We start from the raw sequence: 26081 nt of genomic DNA, 5'->3' as shown, positions 1-26081 counted from the left end.
TTTTTCTCTTAGTTCGTTTTTGATTTATAGCTCGGTTGATGGAATTGTTTATATGTGACGCTGTGTTCATCGTTGATTTATAGACAATTTTTAAAGAGATGTATATTATAGTTTTCAGTAATTTATACTTTTCTATCGTTTACTTACTCAAAATTATTCAAATTGGAAGATGTCTTACGATTTATTGCATTATTTTTTATTTGTAATGTTGTTATGAAAGAAACTTTTTGCGTTATTGGAAACCATAAAGTTTCTGTTAACACTGTAAAATAAGATATTAAATTTTTTTTATAATATGATTTTTAATAATTATATGCCCTATTATTATTTCGTATAAATTAAGATATTACAAATAAGTTAGTACTTTAGACAAGTTAAGCAAGTAAAATAATTTTGATATGCGAAAAGTTGCAACCGCTTTTTAGGCACTATGTATAGTTATTCACGTGTGAGTGATTCTAATTTTTAACTAGGTTTTGGTACTCGTTTCTATCGCAATGTATTGAACAAACTCAGCGTCATTAGAATTTTTAGGATACGAAAGAGTTGAACTAATATTAGATGTGGTCAACTTTAACTTTCTACTTTCGGTTTCGTGTATCCAATGATTTTGATATTGTGGAAATTTTTAGAGTTTGTGTTCGGTAATTATCGTGTTGTTTATAAGTACCAAAATTAATAATTACCGTTAAAATTTGTATCTTTTAAAATATCTTTAATTTATCTGCTAAAAGTTGATGAAATTAAGGATTATTCCACAGAAAAATAATTAAAACGGTGTATGTGTTGAATGAGATTCACGCTTACGCAAATCGAATTTAATTGTTTCTAATAAAAATTATATTAAAAAACATTCGTTAAACGACGGTCAATTTTGACGCGTGAGAAGTTAATTTGATTTGCAAAAATGTGAGCTTGTTTTGCAACAGGATGAATGAAATCTGTAAAAAGATCATTTAATTTGTCAAAAGGTGAATATGATATAATAAATGATAGAATGTTTAGTTTAACAATGCTGTTACATTATTTTCAACCTATTAGACATATTAATTAAGATAGAAAACGAGCTACCATTTTTCTTTAAAAATAAATTATAATATAAAAATTAAATAATATGTAAATGTAACATATAAATTATACAAAATGATAGCAATATTTATTTTGCACAATGATCCGCAGTCTAATTAAGAATTAATTTTCCGAAAAGATGAATACGATGTACGAGAAAATTATATATATTTATTCTTTAAATTACTATAATTATCAGCGGTCTTGTAAAGTTCTTCGTCTTGTAATGCTAATAGATGTCCAACTACAAATGTTAAGCAATACAAACTCGACCGTGCTGTTACCGACAATAGTCCTCAAGACGGAATTAACATTAAATGTTAATACAACATTGCTTGTCGTACCTTTCCGCCGTGACAAGAGAGGTGCATGGGATAATCGCGCCGCGTAGAGGCCACCGTTCAACAGCTACGAAGCGCCGGTTGACAACTATCGACTGTCTGTCGATCAGTCATGGTTACAAATCACTCCACCACCTGTGCGACCATGAGATTAGTTTTTATTAGTTAAAGTCTATAACTATGAATTATTTTTTACTACCTAGAGTCTTGTGAATGTGAGATTATTTTTATTAGTTAAAGCGTGCGAGTTAATCCTTGTTAAAATACTAGAATTATCTTATCATTGAATAATTGATTATCCAAATATTATTGATGATTTGTCATGGAATAATCGATTATCCGAATATTATTGAATAATCGAATGAGGAATGAAAAGTGAGAAGCGACTGAAATTATTCCGTATTTAAAATCTGTGGTTTGGAGATTTTATTGATTTTGTCACTCTTGCATTTAATATTATTATTGACTGTTATATATATTATTGTATTTATATAGATTATAGTATTATAAAAAGACTAAATTTGCGTTAGAATAGTAGACAAACAGTAGACAAATTGAAACAATTTCAAAATGTTCTACATTATTTACAAATTTCTAAAAATGTTAAACAGTGAAAGAAATTTCTGCTACAGTTTGTTACTGACAAATAAACAGAAAATTTTTAAGCAAGATATAAATATCTTTCATCAATTGCAAAAGATTGCAGCCAGTTAGCCATTAATACTTACTTGTATAATTTTAAATGTTTTGAAACTAGTCTATTATTTTTCTCTTTCATCGTTTTAAATTATAAATAAATAAATTACACACACTGTACAAATTGTACACATGCGCTCGCTTACTCTTCCCATGTTACGGAGTAAACATCGAAAGGGTAAAGCGTAAAGCGCCCTAGCGAAGGTGACAAGGGGTTCAGAGAAAGAGACAAAGCCGTCTTCTTTTTTTAACACGTATATTTCACTTTCCGTTGAAAAATAATGCCGTAAATCGTCGTAAGAAATAATAGAATCTGCACAAACCAACTGACTCGGCGCACCACTATTATTCGCTTGAAGTATTTACAGTGATCGGAACTCTCTCGCGACGTGAGCTTCTCGATTGCCTTTTCGGGGGTTTGCCTGACTCGGAGGGAGAGGGCACGTCGGGTCCTCCCCCCCTTCAATATTTTTCTGCGAGTACCCTCGTCGAGCGAACGGAAAAAGAATGGGTCGTGGGGTATGCGAAAAATGGGTCGAGGGAAAAAGTGAGGCATCTTCCATCGTACAGCGATAGCGAAAAACAGTGTGCAGTGCTAGCCTACCCTGTTCCTCCATTAATAAATATCATAGAAAAAGACATCCAATGAACAACGAATACTGGGACCATTAGTAGACCATAGTATTACCATTAATAGAAAACGACGATTTCGTGAAACAAGGAGAGATCGTTAATCTTTTTTTCCATTTTTATTATTTTCTCCTCTCGGGACGTAGTCGCGACATAATAAATAGCGATAGATAGCTTAAATAGCGATACGAATGATTAGTAGTGGGAGAGACTTGATTGCGGCGGCAGTTGGCGAAGCGAGATCGTCGACTTCGCAGTTTACTTCGACTTCCTCCTGGTCCGTCGTCTTACAACGTCGAAGTACGCGGTGGCGCACGGTTAAATTTACACGAAATCCGTGTTCTTTAATCTACAGTTCGGCGGGGCCTTATCTCAGTGCACGAGGATAGAGAATGACTGTAGAATTGATGCGAGAAAGAAATGTTAACTATCGGTCATTTTCGTCTTATAACTGTGATTAGTCTTATAACCGATTAAAATGAGACCAAACATGACGCAAATCGAACTTCGTATACCCGAAAGCTTGTACAGGGTGATTAAATTTGTAACTTATACTTCAGTAAGATTGTAATCTATACTTCAGTAAGATTGTGACCTATACTTCAGTAACTTTGTATTAATTGATCTTGTAAACTTGGAAAACTATCTAGACACGAGAACATTTACCACTCACCTTTTAAACCACGTGTTTAACAATTTTTCATAGGAAGCATAACTTAAGAGTTGTTTGGGGTACGCTAGTTACGCGGGTCACCCTATAAATTGCTCATTAATTATTCCGAGAATAGTTTAGATTTGTTCGATTTACGTCGTGTTTGGACTCATTATAATCAGAAAAATCCAAGCTATCCATTGACGCTGCAATTACAAGTCTCAGCTGACATTTACTGAAAATAAAAATTTTATTATTGCAATTTGATTTTTCGTTTGTGTTTCGTGCGCAAGATTTCTACATGTCGATTCGCTGTAAATTTAACCGTGCAGCACCGTAGTAGTGAAAGGGAGCGAGGAAAGGGTCGAAAAAGAGAGAGTGCGATAAAGTTTAATGGTCGTAGTCAGGAACATGCGACATTTACACATCGAGTAGATTATACGTCCGCGTTGCGTCATCTCGGACAGTTTTCGTGGATTTTCCGCCTTCCCAGCGATCGTCGTCGCTGCGGGCGATTCGACGACCATTGTCCTGCTGTTCAAAAAATACAGAATTCACGGATGCGAATACTCTGCCCGAATTCGCTCGGTTCTATACAAACAAGTCCAGTGCTTCGATCTTTTTACACGCCGATGCGAAACAAGCTTTTCGCGTGCTCGCGCGCGCGCGCGCGGCGGAATCTTACGAAACAGTTGGCTTCGATGGCGACGCTTTTATAAATCTATCAAAAATAATTGTCAGTTTGAAAAGCGCCTCGCAGCTTCGCGTAGCGAACAGCGCGAGAAAAAGATTCATGCATAGGACACGGAATGATTGAATTTAATTAGATGAGGCTCTGCGATCGATTTTGTTATAGTTAATAGCTAGAGCTCGGCGAAATGAATTTACAAGGTAAGTGGTACAATGAACGACAGATTAGTATACATTTCTCGGCAGTGTGCTGTCGTTTAAACCTTCAATTTGTAATAATGAACGTACTTGAAGGAAATTTTCTTTATTTAATGCCGTTGTGGCATTTTGTGTGCACTCAAAACTATCTTTTAGACGTGTAAATTAAATATTGATAATAACAGTGTTCTGGTGCAAACATAAATGAAAATATAATATAGTATTTATATCAATTTTTTCATTTATCTACATAACGAATGCACCGCTATGCGAACTTAATTTTCATTGTAAATACGCAATTTTCGTACAGACGTTTATACGAAGTGATGAAAAGTACATAAACTTCGTAATTTCATAATTACGCAGAATACGACGGAATGGGCATACTAATTCGTCGAACATTGAGCTCCAATTCACAAAGAGATATCACATGTTCATTGTTAATACGCGTTGAACCATTACCTCTGATTAATACTGTGTTAAGTTCAAGAGAGATACGTATCTACATACAGTGCGCGAGAATTAAACAGAGGCAGCACTTTGTTTCGAACATTTGCAATACCGTTTGAAACTCATCCTCAATAAATTGTCTAGGTCGTGACTTTCTTACGAATCGAATATTTACAACGGTTACATTATTTAGCGACTCGAGTCATAAATGTTATATCGATACTATGTACAATCATTTTTGACGTTGTTTATGTTTACAATTTTTTTTCACTCCATGTCTGTGTCGTTGTATGTAATTGTCAGACTGCGGATATTTGCCGGAAATATTAACTTTCGAAGTTTGTCGTAAGAGACAGGTGCTAGATGAAAGCGCATTTCTTCTTCTAACAATATTTTCATAAATTTGACGATGGTACAGCGCGTTTATAACCCGGGATTACTCACGTGGTAGTCTAGCACTAGGAGTATCCGCGTGAGGATTTTGTACCGGGAATACCCACGTGGTAACCTAGTGTCTAGAATAGTCACGCAGAAGTCTCGTGTCAGGAGTACCAACCTGGAGATCTAGTAGACTCCTATCACTGGCGAATATTCGTCTTATTTAATTAATAAATAGTACTTCTTTCGTTGCAGGTCCATGACCACTCCACGTGGATAATCCAGGGATAAATCGATGTTCTCGTACTTAATTCGGTCATTCATTTGCGCTGTCAATGCATAAAACCCGCAGTCTAACCATTGTAGTTCTAAAATAGTATCGGCAGTAGTGTTGGTACTAATCAGACGACACTGATTTCTTTAAAAGATCTTCAAAGAAGATTTTTATCTCGTGCTGCAATACGTTTATCGAATTATTTGATGGATTCGTTTCATCGTGCAGAGGTATCATGAAAATAAGAACAGCGTATTAGTTTATACAGGACGAAATTGTGCGATGATTATTAGGAGATGATTAGCACCAACGTCGGTCTCTTTTCAGTGTCTAGAAGAAAAGAAGGACCTTAGAAAAGTGGACTTTATGTTACATCTTGTAAAATTTGTGTAACCTGACGCGTCGAACGTCGGTAGAAAATTGTTGTTAAAGAAATGGACAGTTTCAACATATTGCTTGAGGAGAGCCGTTTGATATAATCATTTATAAAATATTTTTTTAACAGTGGCGATTAACACCTGGGTCCAAATGGATCCCGAGTACAATTATTAGACTGTCTAGTTTGGACAATTAATTTAAACTTTCACATGTCTCACTAAGGATTGCTTAAAAACATTGCTACAAGAAACTGATAAATAGAGTGATAAATGATTTTAACCCTTTGCACTCAGCTGTCCCTTCTCAGGGGTCAATGATTCTAACATGTCACTCGGATATCTCATCTAAGGGAATATTCAAGTTTATTAGTTATTACGTAGAAGTAACATATTTCAGCACAACTTTTTAAGAAATGCATGTTTTCTTGAAGTTTTCTCTTGAAATGGCACAAGAAATCGAATCAAGGTACGGTAAAATTACTATGATATATAGAAAAACTACGGTAAAATTACTATGATATATAGAAAAACTACGTTAAACTAGCTATTATTGTCAAAGTGCACAAATCAGCCTGCAATGCAAGTTGGGGAATGTTTCAAAGTTTGTCATACTTTACAAAATTATAAAGGATAAAATATTAGTTCTTTTTACAAATATACATATCACGATGTCAATTAATTCTTTAAGTCCAATATCATTATAATACGTTACTTGGTTCCAAAATTCTATTAAAAAATATGAGAGTTCGTAAATGCGCGTTTTTGCAACAAATTAGCGATGAGTAGCTGGTAGCTAACGTCCTGAATGTTTCAGAATGCAAAGGGTTAAGCATAGTTATAGTTTTATCAACCAGGTCCGCTGTTAACAAATTAACTGACAAGAAATCTTAACGCATTAGAGTCATTTAATTACTGAAAACGCAACTAGAAAGCTAATGTTTACCATGGTAAAAATTACTTTAAATTATTCCTTACAATGGTGGAACAAACAATGAATTTAAACAATAAATCGTACGCGTTGTTGTTAAAGTTACTGTTATGTGACTAATTAAACGTACTTGCTGAAGACTTTTAAGTGCAAAAATGAAACCATAGGAATATCTGAATCAATCGAGTCAAGGCATGTATCAGTATACGCAACGGTTCCTTTTTTTCTAAAATGTCGAAACTACCAATCTCTTTTTCGATAATACATATTTCGTTCGACTTTCACAATGTAGTTTAATGAAGCTAATCGCAACATACGAGAAGATTAAACTCGATAATGAGTTTTCGACGTGGTTGCGGCGTTGATTCTGGTCTCCTTCTTTATCCCTCCGATTGTTTATATGTAACTGCAGAACTGGTCGCACCTGTTAATCAATAATTGAAATCGCCGAGCCGACTTTCAAGGCGACGGTTAATTGATTCGAGGCAAGTTACTCTCGCGGTTATGCAATTTGATTTCAACTAACTGCGATGAACTCTACGTTTACGTTCTAACATTTTGAAAAATCTATTTTTCGTAGGAAGCTTCTGTCGTTTAAGACCAACGATTTGTTGCGTAACTAGCGTAATAAAAATCTTTCAAAACTTTTCAATTTATTTTACATGAATGTTTTGCTTAAAATCAGTTTGTTCCTTCGGAGATCTCAGTCCAATCTCTATTATAAATGCAGTCTGTTAAAGTTCAATTTTGTCATACTTTCGAGAACACGAAGGGTGTATTATAAAATTATTTTACATCTCCGCCTTTGTTACGTAAAAGAGTCTTTTCCGGAATTCCACGAATAAACTTATCTTGTTATAAACACCGGCGTACATTTGTCGTTAACGGAGAAATCCACGGACAGTTAATCCCGTGGTTGCACAAGAAATATTGGCTGTGTGATTAATTTGAAAGTTTCGTGGATAAAAAAACAACGCGGATATGTTACGAAGACAACGACGTGCAACACGTGATAGAGAAAAAAGGGAGAAGGTCCATTACTGTGATCAAGTTATAGTTATCGCGCTGTTTTGTCGCTGAATGCTACGGATTTTTACGCGCGTCGATCATGATCGTGAGTCGGGAATTTTCATCGAATTCATTTCCTTTGGAAATTTTGAGATTGAGTCGCACGGTGTATATATGAACTTCTCTTATGTAACAGAAACACCGGTTAGGTAAATTCCTTATGTGAAGTTATGTAATTCTGCTTTTAACACGAGTTAACTACATCCAACGAAAGTATATGCATACGCTCGAAAGAAACGCGAGTCCTCTGAAATCATTCAGCGATTTGTTTAAAATCGATTCTTGCGATTTTCTTGATCCGATAAGGTGGTCGCTCCATGATCTACAAACATGTGCGAATATATATTGTTGCAAAATTTCGGCATAGCATTTTGATTAGTGGCAGTTTTGATTCTATGGAAGATTTAGAATTAAGCTAGTTTTGATTCTAACATGAGTGATATTTGTTAATTGCACGTATAAAACAGTATTTCCTGTACAATTGAGATCATTGTAAATAATACAACATGTCTGAGGAAAAGGCCTCCATTTCGTGAAATGTAGTGTTTAGTATTTAATAGAAATAATAAATAGAATCATTTATTCGTCGCTTTCAGTACTCGAAGATTCGAAAAGGCGTTGAATTTACCGAGTTTAATGACAAGAATGATTAAGTTCATTTTGAATTCATTTATCCAAGTTGGTACGAGCTAAAGTACTTTGTTGATTCTCTTTTGTTTTAAAACTGTTAAGGTAGAGAGCCTGTTCGAAACTCTCATTAAAAATTGTTTGATGACAGTGATGTTCATCTTTTAAAATTTTTCCAATATAATTTTGTAATGTATTGCAAAACGCAATACACGTTATTGTTTAGTCATATTTCTATTTATCATAGATATATAAAAACCAATTGTCACAAAATGAGTTGATACGAAGAAGTTTAGTCGATAATTTTCCATAAAAGTGTCTCTGTAATATCAATAATCCTAAGTAAAAAAGAATTTGGACCGGTAGATTTAGTCTTCATCGATATTGCAATTGAATATATCTATCACCGTCTTAATATGAAGATGAATTCGCCAGTGAAACACTGGTCACAGTAACTAATTGCAGGCTTCGTCATAATATCCAAATACAGTGTCCTCACCAGGGACCATAACTGTTACAATCAATATTTAAATAATTAAACGTCATCTGTTTGTTTTTACCCATTTCTATTACATTCCCGATTAACAGCTTTAAGTTGAATAATAAAGAAAATTTTAGCACCTGTTTCTTCTTAATATTTTCCTTAATAGGACCAGATAATATTTGTTTCTTGTACTGTCCTTTTTTTAATTCTGTTTCTAAACTTTGATAACGAAAGAGTTCAATTTGATTTCGATTCAGAAGAAATGAATAATATTAATATTTATCAGATGTTGCATGAAATCTTTATCACGAGTCTGACTCGTTATTATAGTGCAAGGGGTTAAATAACTGTAACTTTGGGTCCCCAGTTCGCACGGTATCGAAATGATCGCGATAGGTATGCGGAACCGCAGTTGAGAAGCACTGTGTTTCATCGAAACTCGGTTTCCAGACTGTTGAAAATCCGCTAGACCGTGAAGGAAGAATGGGAATAGAGCAGAGAATAAGTCCGAAGGGGCGCCTGTGCAACGACGATGCGACTTGCACTTGCAACGTCGGTTGCGGAGATGCAGGCGTCGTCGCGGTTTCAGCTACCGCGTCGCGTCTACCTGTCACGCTGCAAAAACGTTGCGCGCTTCGAGTGCATTCTTCATTCTAACTGCTATGGACGGATGTGTACACGTCGATCGTTCCGCCGGAGATCATCGGGCCGCGCATTATAATCGGGATCGAACGATTTGTCACCATTTCCCAAAAGATCAACACTTTTGCATCGAATTTCTATGAAATTTACGAATAAACAAGTCGGTAAAATTTGCTAATAACTGCGATTATGATAACAGTATTTTAAATGAAAACGTACTTTGAACATAGCCGTTTAAAAATATAAAATAATTATAATAACTTTAAATTAGAAGTTATTCCGAAAATAACAGTTCAATTTGAAGTAACATTATTTACTGTTTTCATGCTCTTTGTTTTTGCGATACTATGTCCGCTTAGATAAATGCTTCCCCTTTTTGTTAATAAGGAGGATATGTCTGTTTTCAAGATGTGCGAAAGTTATTGTTTATTGTATATTAGAAAGAGAAAGATGCTCGACGACATGAAGAAGAAATTATTCTTTCATGAGGCTATCTTTGTAATTTGATTCAGATCACTGCAATTATTCAGTTCAATTTCAGAGATAGAAAACTATCATTAATTAGTAATTCAAATAACTAAACATTTGACGTTTGCTTTAGTATGCAGCTATTATAACAGTGCACACTTAAATGCGCTGTGAAAGGATCGTACGATTTCACAAGCGTTCGTTGAACGAAGTGAAATCCGTAATTCGAGATCTTCAAAAAATGCGAAATATGTTTCAACCAATCGAGTCCACAGTTTCGTACGAATTTCGAAGAGATAACACGCAGTGGGTACACGCCGCATGGAAGAAATTATACCGTGGTACAGTTCATTACGATTCCATACGAAGTTGGAAACTCGTATCAAAATATCGGTGAATTCTTCGATCCGGATCACAGCGGCAACGTTCGACCAAAAATCGGTCGAATCAACGGACCTGCGCCGACCCGTCTGTGTTTTGATTCTCCGGTGTCCCCGAAACGGAATCCCTAAAACAATACGCGAGAACGCCCGACACATGCCGCAGAGGTTTTGTCGAGTAGTATCGCTGGTTACAATCGATAATCGCGGATGGGCAGAGATTTTTAATTGCGCACGGGTTTGATTTTCCACTTTGAACTTTCGTTTCAGCCGTGAACGAGCCGATCGTCGCGAGCTTCCGCGTACTTTCGGATGCAGTCCGCTGTCCTCGTCGCATTTCACCTCCCGCCGTCTCATTAACAAAGAGTCATTGTTCCTCTCGATCGGTTCGGGCCTTCGAGACCGGTTCACTTTTCGAAAATGTTCGAGCGATGAGAGTCTCGCGAATGTTGCTCGCGTCCGAGCTACTCGCGCAGCTGTTCCAATAATGACCGGACAGTTAAGGGTGGTTTAGATGAAACCGCCGAGGGCGTCGTGGAAATCCTGCAAGTAGGCGAGGAGCTGAGGCATCGTCGGCCGGTCCCTGGACAGGCCTAGCCAGCAGACCGCCATCAGGGCGAAGAGCTCGTCCGGGCACGGCCTAGGCTGAGCTAATCGATAGCCGTCCCGAAGACACGCCATCATCTCGAATGGGTCCACTTCGACGTATGGCTGCTGGCCCAGAGTTGCCAGCTCCCACAAGAACACTCCGAACGACCACTGCAACAGAATTAAAATCGATTAGCGTTGACTATAATCAGCAGAGTCAAGTAGGATAGAAAAATGGAATAGATTCCGTGTGCTGCGTATGTAACGATTTATTTGAATTTGATATCGCGGCTTACTGTGTCTTATGATAGTTTCAGACTAGGACACTCGCAGGTAAAAAACCCAAGATATCATCATGCACATCACCATACGTAGACACACATACGTGATTTACTCATCTTGTCCTTCATACGTGATCCGACGTGATAACACCATTACTGTGGTGTTAAATTTTGACGAAAATAAAGGCTGTCGCTGTTCTATCGACATGTATGACTAGATCATTACGAATTTATGTTATTAAATCGCAGCAGAATTAACGAGATCTGATTATATTTTATTTCTAAAATGAATAATATTTTGAGTTAACGGAGGAAACCTTTTATTAATTATAATTGTTGTCAAATCATGTATAAATCAGACAGGTTTTTATTCTATACCTCCCATAATTATAGTAAAATGGTAAATATAATTTTTATTCGGAACAGGTCAAGTCTATCTCCAATTTATATCAATTGCGTCAGCTCAACTAAAATAAAGGTATGTTCCTTTTCTTAATTAGCGTAATAGATCGAAAATACTGTAAAAGTAGAGTAAAAGTCTTGTAATCTCTTCCACTGTTTTGCAATCCAAACGCAAATCCGAGGTTACGAGATTTCTGTTCGTGGACGCGGTAAAGTGGATATCGCGCGAAACGTGTCCCCATAAATTTTCAGAATCGCTGCCATAGATCAATCAGACCTCTATGTTTCAACCGTCCCGTTCCACCAATCCGCGATATTTCTGTCAAAACGTAGTTAGCGCCCCGTTTCGCTATTGTCGAAACCTTGAGGCAGCGGTATACCGGAGTGCAACGAGGCGATGCGTTAAGTTATGGTGCGACAAAGCGCATAAAATCGGGACGCGATGCAATAAAGTTCGATAGGTTGGAAACGTACGTAGGAACCATGTACAACGGAATCCTCGTTTACTCCTGAATTTTATTGGAAGCCGATCGCTCGTTGTCTCCGGCAGACGCCGAGGCGTCAACGTTTTATTGGCATTCGATACAAATTATGAGCATACCACGTCCGTAGCCGTGCTATATTGATTGTGCTGGAGTGTTTCCAAGGCCATCCAGCGAATGGGTCTGTTCTCATTATCGCCAAGACAATGGTAATCCTGAGGAAAGAGATCCCGCGCCAGAGCAGTGTCAGCTAGTCGCACTCGAAGGCTGCTTGGCTCGATCAGACAATTTCGGGCGGCGATGTCCCTAAAATAATCATTTGGTTAGACTCTTACATTTGCCGGAACAAGTTCGGTATATATGCAGTACAGATTATTTTATGGAAGAGAATGTTTGTTACTCGAAAGCGGTTGATTGCATTCGTGTTTTTAACAGTATATTGTTTCGCGGTCTTTAGGGTCTTCAAAACTATCATGTTTGTGACATACATACTTTATTTTTATAGTCTTTTGTTTCATTATTTTACCATTCTCTCTCTCTCTCTCTCTCTCTCTCTCTTGCATACGATCTTTCACTATGTGAATGATCTATTGTTGCTCATTCGCTCTCTTTCTTTCCTTATTTCCCTCTAAGTCGTTGACACTTTACCTTTCGGTTGCGCAGGACTTCGAGGAACTTATACAGTGATCTCAGATCATTCAAAGCCGCCCAAATATCCTGTCAACATCCGTCTTATTTATTCTGTATTTTTATGACTCGTACGCTCGAACTATTCTACCTTTCATACTCGGAAAATAATAACGAAACTCTCTGAAGCATTTCGTAGTTCCTAACTGGGCTGGCGAAACTCTTTATTCTTCTCAAGAGTTAAAAACATAGCGTTAAGTGACAGAGACAATTACCTGTGTAAGAGTCCGCGGCCGTGCATGAACGCCCCTGCCCTGGCAACCTGAGTACCAACGTGCACGAGGTCTCTGGTCACAGGATGATGATTCCCATCGGTAAGGTACAACTTTAAATTCAGCTCTCCCGCCGTGCTGGTGTACGCCAGCAACGGACAAGAACTGTCCAAGCAGGCTGCAGCCAGCGACGCAATGTTCGAGTGCATTAATCCAGCCAACTGGGAGCCCTCCACCACCAGCAAAGATGCCTGATAAGCGGACGCCACTTCTAAAATTTCAAAGTTTCCGCATTAGTTCGACGTGACACCCCGATTTCTCGTAGCCCGTCGCGCTTTGTAACTTAAGACCGGCTAACGAAATGTTTGAAATTACCGAACAGGTATCAAACCATTCGCGATCATTATTTCGTCTAGTTGACGCGCTTTACTTTGCGCGGTACCTTCTCCTATTGCTTGGGAATGAGATAGCTCTCGTAATTACTTTCGACACGTGGAAAATTAAACGTACGACTTACAGTATCCGAAAAAAGTATTCTTACACCATCAAGTGCTCTACTTTTAACGGCGGCAACATTATTTGTAGAACATTAATATAACAATGAAATACACTATAATATAGGAGATTAACACAGTTTTAAAATGATACAGATTTTCATTAAGGTTTAAACATTTTATTACAAGATATAAAACAAAATCCTTAGCAAATACGAAATCCATCGGGGAAAAAAGTCATCTAGTGATAAATCATATTTAAAACAATAGAATAAGAGAAGTCCCGATGTGCATATGTTTTTGTTTCTTAGTTTGTGTTTCATTTCGTTTAGTATTATGTATTCTGTTCATAATAGGTAAGTGTCAGCAGAAATACTGAATCGATATATTGTATTGTAAAATGGTGTAACTCTTTTAATGCTACTTTCGCCGAAAGCGTCGAGAGACGCTGTTTAATAAATTCTATTTAATACTATTCTTATCAAACAGCTTATAAACTTTTTTAATAATTTTTAACCTTTTGCACTCGAAGTCATTTTAGCTGTAAATCAGAAACAATCTTGCTGGCTCATAGTATTTCCATTCTACAATATGTAACAAAGTGCAGTTTTATAGATACGAATCTGGTCCTTGTGACTCATACCAACAATTCTACTAATTAATAATCTTTTAAATCTAAACTTTATTGGTATAGAAATTATCTTGAGACATGATAAAACAATTTTAATGGTCCTTAAGACTCGCCAATTAACCGCAAAGGGTTAGTAAATTATTTCCACGTAAACGCGTCTTGAGTTTTGCTATAGTCATCGCAAAATTCGGTAAACTGTGTAGGACAAAATGACGGTAAATATAGCGTTAAAATTGGCCTAAAGCACTAGAATTTTTATTTAGATGACAGAAGGACTAGTCTGCTAGGTAATATCTAAAATACTTTATTCCTAATTTTGGTATTACTTAGAATGACAGGAAGAAGAAATAACAAATTCACGTTTTTTAACTTTTTTTTATCCAAGTCTATAATAAAAATTTTACAAAATTAGTTCTGTAACTAATTGATAATTTAGGAACTTGTGTGTCTACTCGATTACTACTGTTAAATTTGTTTATTAATGGTGAAGAGAGAATTCCATGGAAACACGTGTATATGGTTTTCTGCTCTGGTATTCTTATCAGAAGGTGATGCTATAATCAGGCTTCGATTCGTAGGTCGGTAAGGTAGTCGACTTGAGTGAATATCAACAGGTGTTCGGTCTACACATCGGTCTTACAGATCGTTCATGGTTTAGGTCATGGTTTAGATCAACAGTTGGTATAAGATTCTCTACTTTATCAAGAACCGTTACTTCAGTTCAAATATTATTTTAAAACCGGATTTGAAATTTTACCTATTTGGAAATGCAATAAAAAAAATATTTAGTAGCTTCGGATTGAAATGAAAACGAACATTATGTAAATCCAGGGTGCATAAAAAATATTGTAACTCCGGAAAATGAGGGATCCCTGAGGTTGTTTGGAGTTATTTTTTTCCTTAGCGAACATGTGATTCGCAGCTTTGTTTACGAGTTATTAACGAAAAACAGTAGCCAATGGGCTACGTGGTCGAGTCAGCGAGCTGAACATGTTTCACTCTTGGGTGCGACGGAAGGAGGAGGTTACGCTTAGACGGAAATATTATTAATAAGAAACTCATTCATTTAGTTGTAAATCCACGTCATGCTCGATTGGATAGTCCAGTGACCTCGAACAACGTATGAAAAAAACGGCACAGCTTAATTTGTGCTTGATTTGCGCTGCCGTAAATTCGTTTGCAACTAATGCGAAATCGATAATTACATAGAGCTAATTGCTGTGAAATAGTTTTCAGATAGAACAGATTTTTTAAATAGTGTATAGACTATAAGTCTATTTATCTTCTCAAGTGACATAGTTTTTATTAGTGAGTCAAAGCTAGTCGGCTGTAGCTAACACTCTGGACGTTTTATCAAGGTTATGTCAAGATTTTACGTTAAGGTTATGTCATTTATCAATTGGTGCTGTTGAATAGCCAGAAATAATAAATTTATTAATGAAACTAATTCGATCTAATAACGCAGCGATCGTTTTGTACAATTTACTGGGTCATACAAACGGGTTGTAGGCTTTGCAAACAGCATTGTACGAGAAGACGGCAATGCGCGTTAGAGATTGCTTCATGTAATTAATATAAAAACTTTCATAGGATAGAGGTACGTTTAAAGTATTGCTTCTTTACACCTTGGCAGAATTCATATATCGCGTTTTTTTGCGTCCAGGTATTTTGAAATTGTTTTGTGTAATTGATAAATTATTTTAACGTGAAAATGGCTTATTCGGAAATTCTATTCGATCTTGCATGATCAAAATTAGACGTGAAATGTTGATCTTTTGTTTACTTTGGTACAGCGGTTGCGCAGTAGCGCTACCTATTGTGATTTACGCGCCAAAGAAACGCGGGCCTCTGGATCCAGAATTTATAAATTTTTAGTTCATTTAATAGATTTGTCAATGTTTAGATATATAACAGGTGAAATAAACGCGAGGGAATCATAATGTTTCATTAATCACCACCAGTTTCCTGTTGATTCGAGAAAATAATGAAATTTTGTTCACTTACACGTTATTGTTCTTCAATCAATTCGTCTTTTCATGCGCAGTAGAAACACTTTCGACAAATTATTAACATAACTACGAGAATAAATTATCGACAGTCGATTTTGGTTAACATTTTGAACGTGTTCTCACTGCATCGATTGGTACTGTAATGGACCAGATATGTATAATAAATTTACTAATAAAAAAAATAATTCGATCTAATAACTCATCTATCAATTTGTGGATTTAATTGGTTCATGCAAACGACTGTATGGTCTAGCAAACGATAATTTATGACGAACTTAGCAACACACGTTACAACTTGCTTCATGTAAGTTACTACGAAAGCCAACGAGAAGTTATTCGGTTATCAGGCAACGCGAGGTTCTATTTCTCGCCACTAGAAGCGCCGCTATCGCCTACAGAAACTGCGCCATAGCTCCTGTTAGATCGAACACAACTCCGCAGTCGATGGTGAATTATTTGTTTTTTAACGTAATTAATTCAAATGTTGCAACTCGGCGCTAACTAATTATCAAAGATAACGTGATTGGAAGCGTGATGGTTCAATCTCTGACGAAACTCTGTCGCTCTCATAGGATATAGGTAAATTTAAAGTATTGCTACGTTACCCTCTGGCGGAATGTATAACGTGCTTTTGTTAATATTTCGGAATTGATAAATCATTTTAACGTGATATTGGGATGCTTCGGGTATTGTATTCGATTTTGCCTGACTGGAATTAGATGTGGGAAATCTTGTTTTATGCTGGTGACACGGTGTACCAGTCTTTTCTAAAGGCTTGAAGCGCATCCCTTTGAACTTGCGGCAGATTACAAGCCGCCATTTTCTCGCTTCTTGTAGTTTTCGCGCCAAATCGTAGGTGTAGGATCGCGTGCGATTTTTAGAAATTAGAAATGTTTAGTCGATTTAATGGATTTGCCATTTTTAGACATATAGAAATGTGAAGTAAACGCGAGGAAATTATAATATTTCATTAATTAACAAGGGCTTTCTAGACGTAATTCTCTCGTTGTTCATCTTAATTTATTTTGACATTGCCTTGTGATTGAATTCAATCGAATTTTGTGTTATTGTTATAAATTTTAAAACGTTACGCGGAACAGAGATCCAGAAACAACGTGATCGAGCTTTGTCATGGAGCAAGAAATGTAAGTATAATCGTCAATATGTAAATTATACACAATACTTCGCATAAATTAATAACTTCATGAACAATGTTGAATAAATATTAATGTCTCTGTTCTTTACTTTCAGTTCCAGGACTCTAATGCGGCTCCATCCTCCCAACAAGTAGTGAGTCAATATGTAATGAGATTCCTATTATACAGGGTGGGGCAATAACTATTGCCATCTCAAATATTTTCGAAACTATAAGTTTCACAGAAATATTTGCTGAAACAAAATTGCACAGTACGAAGGGGGCCATCCGGTGGCGATAATAGTTTTTTTGCAGGTGGAGGTACTTCGGACATTTGAAGGTCACCTTCATTTTTTTAAATGGATCGGTCTGTTTTTGCTTCCCTATCATGATAGAGGTTCTTGAAACGAGTTCAACGACCTATTACACAAGGTCATAGAAATTGCAGAACTTTTTGTCGAGTACCGTGACCAAAGGATTGCTCGGTAACGGAATTGAACGGATTGAAATTTGATGCATCAAATATTTATTATTATCAAATTGCCCGACAAATTTTTATCTAGATAGAACTTCGATAATGACGAATAAATCTGTTATATGTCATCCGAATAAAATTTTGTTCAATTTTGATAGGCGCATAAACGACCGTGACCCCAACAATGATCTAAAATTTAAATAATGTGTATATTAATAAAGTTTTCGAGCCGATTTTTTACTTTAATTTCTGTTTATGATGTCTAACAGAGAAACTGGATAAAAATTTTCCAATGCGATTTGTCTTTCATAAAATAAATTATTTTATCATAAAAGAGTTAGCTGCAAAAATAAATTGCATATATTTCAGGTTAACGCAAATAATGGTATCAAAATTTTTATTTTTCAAATTTTATTTGGAAAATTATTGGTCATTAATTTTCGACCAAATGTACTTTCCTTATCCCTTTGACGACTAAGGGAAACAGTGTTCCCCATTTTAAAGTTAAAGATTGTCGTATGTAATTATAACCTTATTTTTTATACAGAATGTCAAAATAGAACGTATGTAATAATAAAGTATATTTGAACAAATGATGACAAATGTCTGATAATAACATTATGTTCTAATAAAATAATAAATAGAAAACCTTGCATAACAAGTTTAACTATGATTTGTGTTACATTTATAGTCCATTAAAAAAAATTCCAAGAAAACTACACTTTGTTATGTATTTTTCTTATGATTTTTATTTATTCTACGTCTAAACTAAAGTAAACGTTTACATATTAATGTTTACTTTTATCTATCTTATAGTCTTGTAATAGTTAATATTCTTAATAATATTTACTTTTAATAATTTTAATAATATTTGATATTAGTAATATATACTTTTAGCAATTTTGTATTCCTTTAATAGTTAATACTCTTACCTGTGACAGTTTTAATGATGACCTCCCGTTCGCGGCCAGCTAGCTCCATGGTCCCCTTGTAAACGCGTCCGAAGGTGCCTTCCTGTACCAGGTTTCGGCAGTACAGCGCGGACCTGGACACGGCCAGCGCTCTAGCCTTCTCGCAGGGATCGTTCGTCTGGAAATTAACAAGGCGGAAATACCGCGGACATTAGAACCACCCTGCTCGGCAAAGAGATTCCAAAACAATTCGTGACCGTATCCTAGCACCCGATAGTCGCGTCCGGCCTGCATAATTCATCACGGTACAAAATCCCGGCGCGACGCCCAGCTCGCGGCCATCGCGCCGGCGGAACTCATTAAAAAAGCATTTGTCGCCTGTAACGGAACACGAAGAAGATCGCAAAGTCCCCGAAGGACGAGCGAAGGAAGGAAGGAAGGACAATCCCTCGGCTCCGTGTCGTCGTTATATCGTCGGTCCTATCGCGGCCGCGTTTCCCCATTGTTCCCCGACGGTTTTCCGCGCTGGGTTCTCGCATGCCCGAAGCTGCGTAGCGCACGAACGAGAGGAAGGGTGACCGGTTTATTCATTAATTTCAATTTTCCGGAGTTTTGCCTCCGGCCCCTCCCATTCCATTTGCACGCGCTTAGGCGTGCGTGGTCCGGCTCGGCGTGGCCGGGCGTGTTCCTGCGTGCTCGTGGGCACGCATCGGCGTCACGCCGAGGGAAAAATGGCCAGAAGACAGTCGGAAACCAGCCCCGGGAACGTATTAGCGCGGGCGCAAATTACTGGACGATGTATTGGATTTGGAAAGGGCACGACGACAGTGGCGCAACCGAAGGGATCAAGGGAGAAAGCCGACTGGAGTCCGGGCTGGCGTCATTTGCCGAAACTATGGTCGCGGACCGACGCCTTCCAATGGGCTATTGAAACACGAGAGACGACTGATACGAAAGGATCACGGATTTACCAACAAATTGACGTGGCGAATACCGGCATTTTTTACTAGTTACTAATTTCATCGAAACACGGTGACCTTGATACGTGCTATTAAAGATCGCGAAAATTTCAGTTTCGTTGGGACTTTTTGAACTTTCGACCGACAATTATCACAAATCTGTTTACTTTTAAATTTTTTAACTCCTGTAGCTTGATTCTAAGGTAAAAATACCTATTATGAAACACCGCTCAATTGTCACCCTTATAATCGCAAATCTGTATACTTTTACATCTTTTAATTCGTGTAGCTTGACTCTAAGATAAAAGAACCTATTACAGAACATCGCTCAATTGCCATTCTTACTTGGAGCACATTAAATAAATATTTTAAAGTACATTGCATTATCTGGAAATATCAACTCATCGAACAATAATGTGAATATTCAACAATAATAGTTTCAAGTTTTAACAAAATTAATGACAATTAATTTCGATTATTTAATTTCACTTTACAAGATCGAAATAATTTTGTAAAATAAACAGAACATCGAATTCCATTGTGTGCCTAGATTTACTTCAATACAGAAATATTCAAGATGAGAAAACAGAGTTCTATTCTAAGTTAAAAAACGGAATTACGTCCATACTTATCAGATTGTTGTTGGAAATTATGAGACTCCTCTGAGTTTGACAAAGGGTTGAAGGTTCTTAAATGAAGTAATAAATAATTCGAATAAGTGGATCGTATAATTAATGACGAATAATGAATAATCGTTATTCGAATAAACTGTTTGACGAAACAGAATTCATTCCCATAATTATCTCGGATGAATATTTATTCGAAATAATTCGAACAATACCCAACTGTGGTATACGAAGCACAATTTTCTGATCGCAGTCATATTTTAATATAATACCTCTATAACCATATTTCGGTATAATACCGGCACAATGTCGGTAAATACTCTTGCAAAAAATAATCAAAAATTAGGTGAAATGAGCTTGCGGTGATATCGAGCCAATGTGAACTGTAAAGTCCATATTATACTCGCCTGGATACAACTCTTTTGTTAGTTTAGTGTCTAATTACAAAGGTAACGAAATTACAAAGACATTATAATATTGTTAGAATGCGCATCTTTATGCAAAATCATAATTTTGCAAGCCTTAGTTCCTTTCTTTCTTTAATAACATTAATCCAACATTTCGAGTCTCTTTTGATATTTTTCATATTTTTTTAATTATACTATAAATGATAAAATCTCAAAAAGAAAAGAAAATGAATGCTGCTAAAAACAATAAAATCCGCTGCATGATAATTACATCGACTGATTTCTGTTTTCAAAGTTATGTAATCACCTGCGCGTCAGCACATGCATTAAAAATAATTAAAACGTGTGGTTACACAATCCTCAACTTATTAATGTTATTAACTCTTGTTGATGACGAGTAATTTCGATAAATGTAAAGCGAATGCACTTGCTGTAAAATGATGAGTATGTTTCTTGTTTCTTATGTTACGGTATACTTCTGAAACTTGAAAATCGTATAGTACTCGGTTTATGAAATTTGGAAGAATTTCGATCGATTGTAATTTCGCTTAAACGGTTCACATAATTTTGCTTGAATCTTCTGATTTGATTGAGAAATGGTTGCATTACTGTTTTGCGAATTTAATTGGATCAGAGCTGACGTCCAATTACAGCTTATCTGAAATTCGATTATGGTATGCATTGGGGAGAGACGTACGATACCGACTGGCCAGCTAGACCTCAATTATGCCGTTAATAAACTGTATTTTATATAATAAACAAATTAATGCTACTATTTAGTAGAATATATTTCGAAATTATTCTTTTTACTTCGGTGCTATCGATGTTTGCGGATTGTCGATAATTGACAGGTAAAACATAGTTTAATAAATACTTTAGAGAATGTTATAGTGTACAATTCGTATTTATTTATGTCTACGTATGTTTAAAAAAGATGTTCAAAGTCATTAGAAGCAGAAAATCTTGCGAATAAAGTAAATATTCTATTTTGTAGAGAGGTAAATTATGACAATAATGTAACATTTCTTAAAATATATTGATGTATACTACATAGTTACAAAGGTATCTTTAATAATGATTACTGAGACAATAGTAAATTAAAATTAGTTTTTTTCTGAACAATACTTTTGAACTATTATAACTGATTTTAATTGGACATCTGCCTAGGAGCACTGTACGCTACGATTGTTTAATTAAGAATCACAGTGTCCAGAAAAATTGGCTTATTATCAATAGCCTAAATTGAGACAATATTTATGTAATTATAATAGTTTAATAAACGATTTATAGTAATATATAATCTAATGAAACTGCTATATAATTTATCTTGTATATCGTGATGATAATAGCACTAACAAACATGAGAAATTAAATTCAACGATCTTAGTTTTTGTATTTAATTAATGATTCTATTTATTTTCTGAACAGTTATTAAACGCTCGTTTGCAAAATTGATCTCAACGCAGCTTCGAGAAATCGTTTGTTTCGCGATAATTCGTCAAACAAAGCCTCCGTTCTCTCTCCGAATCCGCGTGTACTCGTGAACTTAGCAGGCGCAGCGGTTTTATTCGCTGGCGGACGTGGTTTCGTCAAATTCAAATTGTCTCATCACGTTTTCATTAACAAACGGAAAAAGGCAGAAACAAAACGGGATAAACTGCGAAAGGATTCCGCTGCAATGAAAACGAAAAGAGAGAGGGGACGACGAAACGAAATCAACGAATGGATGAACCACGCCGATGAAAAGTAGAAACAAAGAGGAAAAAAGGAAGAAAGGAGTGAAAACAGACCTCTTTTTTCGGTGACGAAGTGTGCCCGTCGACGCTCGTTTCGGCTCGCTTAAACAGTTTTTAAAATTGCAACAATGAGCTGTTCGTTCTGAAGGAAGACACTCGGTTTTATGTCATATATCATATATTTTATTATGTTTTCGTTAATTGTATTCCTAGTGTTTATGGTTAAAATTATTTGCAAACATTTCTCACGTTGAATTTTGGGAACCAGATATAATATAAACGGTCATGCAAGGTGATGTATGTATATATCGGTTGCGAAAAAAAAAATATTCTACCTCTATTAACTCTTCCATGTAATGGAGAATTATACAAAAGGCAACAACATTCCGCTATTTCAACAGAACAAGTAAATTTCTTTCTTATTAACAATATTTATTTATTTATTGGTTTAGCAGAAATGAATTAGACGTCCATTTAATTTTCTATAAAAATTCAACATAGTTACAGTAACATTATTAAACACAAACATTTCAAGCAAATATTATACATTCACAATGACTTCAAAAACTGTTCGTACACCTTTTAAAACAAAACAACTACTTCAAAATTGAAATTTTTTGAAAGCTACTTATTTAGCTAGCGCGTCAGAAAAATGTTCGAAATTGTTGCAAAATAATTGCAATTTGAAAAATTTACTCTCTTCAAAAATCGAATATTTCTTGCATGCATTGTAAAAATCGCTTCGAAACCGTAAGAATTCTTGCGCCAATCTACGAGCCGAGCCTATAAATGAATCGTTTTTCAAAACCGATCGCAACCGTCCAGAAAAAATCAAACTGTCTCATACTTACGAGCGACGCCCAAAGATAATTACGAGCATGCTCGCTATTAGTTCGATAGGAAAAAAACCGAGAAGAAAGTATAAAACGGATTTGTAATTGCCGGGGTAAATGAATGGGGAACGAAATTGAACCGTCCGGCGGGCCGAACGTTTTTTGTTGTAATGAATCTAGACTGACGAATCGCTTTTATACAATCACAATCGGGCTATTGATTTAACGGCGCCGCGAGCGAACTTTTTGCTAGATGCGCACGTAGCGGCAATTCGTTTTATTTAGCGGGATGGTATCGTCAAACATCGCCATTTGTTTTTTTCGCGGCGGTGAACGCTTCAAAAGCTTTATTCCCAGAAAACCGGGCTCTCGTCCCGCTAAAGGCGAGCTCTGGATTGCCTTCCACTTCCACCGCATCAAGAAATTAATAATACATTTTGCGATACGATTCGATAGGATTGGCCCGATTGGTACGATTGGTCCGATCGTATTGGCCGTACAATAAAATATACCGTCTCGAGAATCGTTTCCAAACAGCATCGAATGCAAACATTCCCTCAGATATATTAACGGAATATGTTGACCGTTAATGTATTATTTAATCAAATGCAATTCTGAAGCTTGTACTTTGATTGTAAAGACCCATGTACAGTTTTTTTTAAAGCATCTACTTTTGCAATTTCATTAGAAGTATGTATAGTTTGTTTGCATTTATGTTAATCGATGTGTTTCAAATAAATAAATAAAATACAGTTTTTAAACATTTAACTTTGACGATAAGTTGTGACGGATAAGCGGAGGACGAATCATTATGCAAAATACAAATTGTTTGTGTTAAATAGAAGAAACATAATTTTGATGAAAATAACGTTTCTTTTTTTACTAATTATCTTCCTAGTCGAAGGTAATGTTTGATCTATTCATTTTTATTACAAATACGTAAACTCTTTAGACTAATTATAATTAATGTAGCTTGACTAGCTATAGTTTATAATAAAATTAGTTATAATTAACTGCGATGGAAACTTTACAATATGGTAATTATTATACTGTGCATTATTAGACTTTATGCATTTATGGCAAGAATGGATACGTGAACCATAGAATAGTGACAAGATTAAACAAAATTAAGAATGTGAATGTATTCAAACTTATTGAAGTTATTGTATATAAAAGAAAGAAAATGTTGCACTTTTCTTCTAACGCAGACAGTTCTTATTTTGCATATAGATTCACAGCTATTTATTTTCAGTAACTAATTAGTGAAATATTAATTCGGATTGCATTCTGTAATATTATTTAAAACAGTGAAAGTTCAACTCGGTCTTGAAAATAAATAACTTGAAAATTTGATTCATCTTTAAAATAAATTTTTATATATTGTACCATTTTTTAATTTGATACAGCATTTCTCCAGCTTTCCTTGAATTTTTTCAGTTTAATTACAAATTTCTCTAGTTGTAAGACAATTTTACAAAATATCGTGGTTTCGAAATTTAAGAGACAGAAAAAATTAGGGAATTTTCATTGTGATCGAATCATCAATGCATTTCAATCTACTATTGTAACGTTGTAATATTGTAATATCGTAACGTTGGTGGTGTATCTGTTATTCGAAACTCAGTGAAGCGAATGCGAAAGTATGTCAAATTTATGGGAAATCGCGAGTCGATCGATTGAACTAACATTTATATTGATGCAGTCTGTATACGATAAAATCAACTTCGGAACTTTTCTGAACAATCTCAAAAAATATAGATCCTTCCGAAGTATGCAAATTATTCACGTATAAATTAATCGGAAAGTTCGTTGCTGTATTACATTATAACTAGAATTCTGCATTTTCAAGTGTTAATATTTTGGAAATGAGATGTACGAACTATAACTTAGTGTGGAGAACTTGATATATTATTCTCAACTTATAAATAACCTTACTTTAATAATTATGTTAACTTGTCAAACAATTAATCGCCCAGTGGGAAGAATATACATATAGTTACTTAATTCTAGGACAGTCCGTAAATCGTGTAATAATATTTTGAAATTCTTCTAATGTATTCACAATTTTGTATTTCATTCATCTATTTTCCTGACAGCTCTAGTTATAATAAAACACATGAAAAATCTAAATGAATAATGCTTTGTCAGTTTTTGAAAGCCACATGAACTATAGTCACTTTTAAGTAGAGGAAACATGCAATGGTCAGACAAGGTCTATTCACTTGAGAAATAAATACAAAGAGTAGGTAACACAGTCTCTTTACAAACAAACATCCAAGTAAAAATTAACACAATATTGTAACCTAAAATTGGCTTCGTTTTCATAGTTTTCATTCGATAACTACAAAACTGTTCGGCCATATCTTAAATAATGTAAGACGAGGGATTCGCTTGTCTAAAATCCGTACAGTAGCCAGAAACACGCATTTCCTTTAGCTTCGGCCAGCAGGGATGAAAATTATTCAAAGAACCCGAAACTTAATTCCCCGGCACGAAATTATCTGGAAAGAAGGTCCCGGAACAACAAGAAATTTGCAACTAAACTGCATATACTGCGAAGCTATGCATATTAAAAACATACCGGCCGTCTCCTTTACCTGCGCCGGCGGAAGATTGGACAAAGGTGGAACGCTTCTATCGAGGAAATCGGTAAGGGAACGGGTTTGTTCGTGTAGCGAAGATCTTTTGCAGACAGAGACGGTAATGACTTCTTCAGCAATGGGATCTCGAGCGTATCGTTTTACAAGAGGGATAAGACGCTGCTGGATTACATGACTGGCTGGGTTTGAAAGAGCGGCGAATACGTTCCCTCTGAAATTCGACGCACCAAGTGTTTTAGGAATGTCAATTCTACCTTTCATT

At 35.8% G+C, this 26081-nt stretch overlaps 1 protein-coding gene across 1 annotated transcript in view; it reads right to left on the bottom strand.

The window, feature by feature from the left end:
- Window positions 1-10861: 10861 nt before the first annotated feature.
- LOC144478920 (tyrosine-protein kinase Dnt) overlaps window positions 10862-26081 on the bottom strand; it is a 218485-nt gene continuing 203265 nt past the window's right edge. Inside the window, exons 6-9 of the mRNA XM_078197296.1 lie at window positions 18680-18836; window positions 13007-13274; window positions 12224-12410; window positions 10862-11110 (exon numbers count right to left, since the gene is read on the bottom strand). Of these exons, the coding sequence (XP_078053422.1) occupies window positions 10862-11110; window positions 12224-12410; window positions 13007-13274; window positions 18680-18836 (861 nt within the window). The remainder of the gene's footprint in view (window positions 11111-12223; window positions 12411-13006; window positions 13275-18679; window positions 18837-26081) is intronic.

The sequence above is a fragment of the Augochlora pura genome, chromosome 3, assembly GCF_028453695.1.
Source record: "Augochlora pura isolate Apur16 chromosome 3, APUR_v2.2.1, whole genome shotgun sequence".
NCBI lineage: Eukaryota > Metazoa > Arthropoda > Insecta > Hymenoptera > Halictidae > Augochlora > Augochlora pura.
This window is presented reverse-complemented; position numbering and strand designations above follow the sequence as displayed.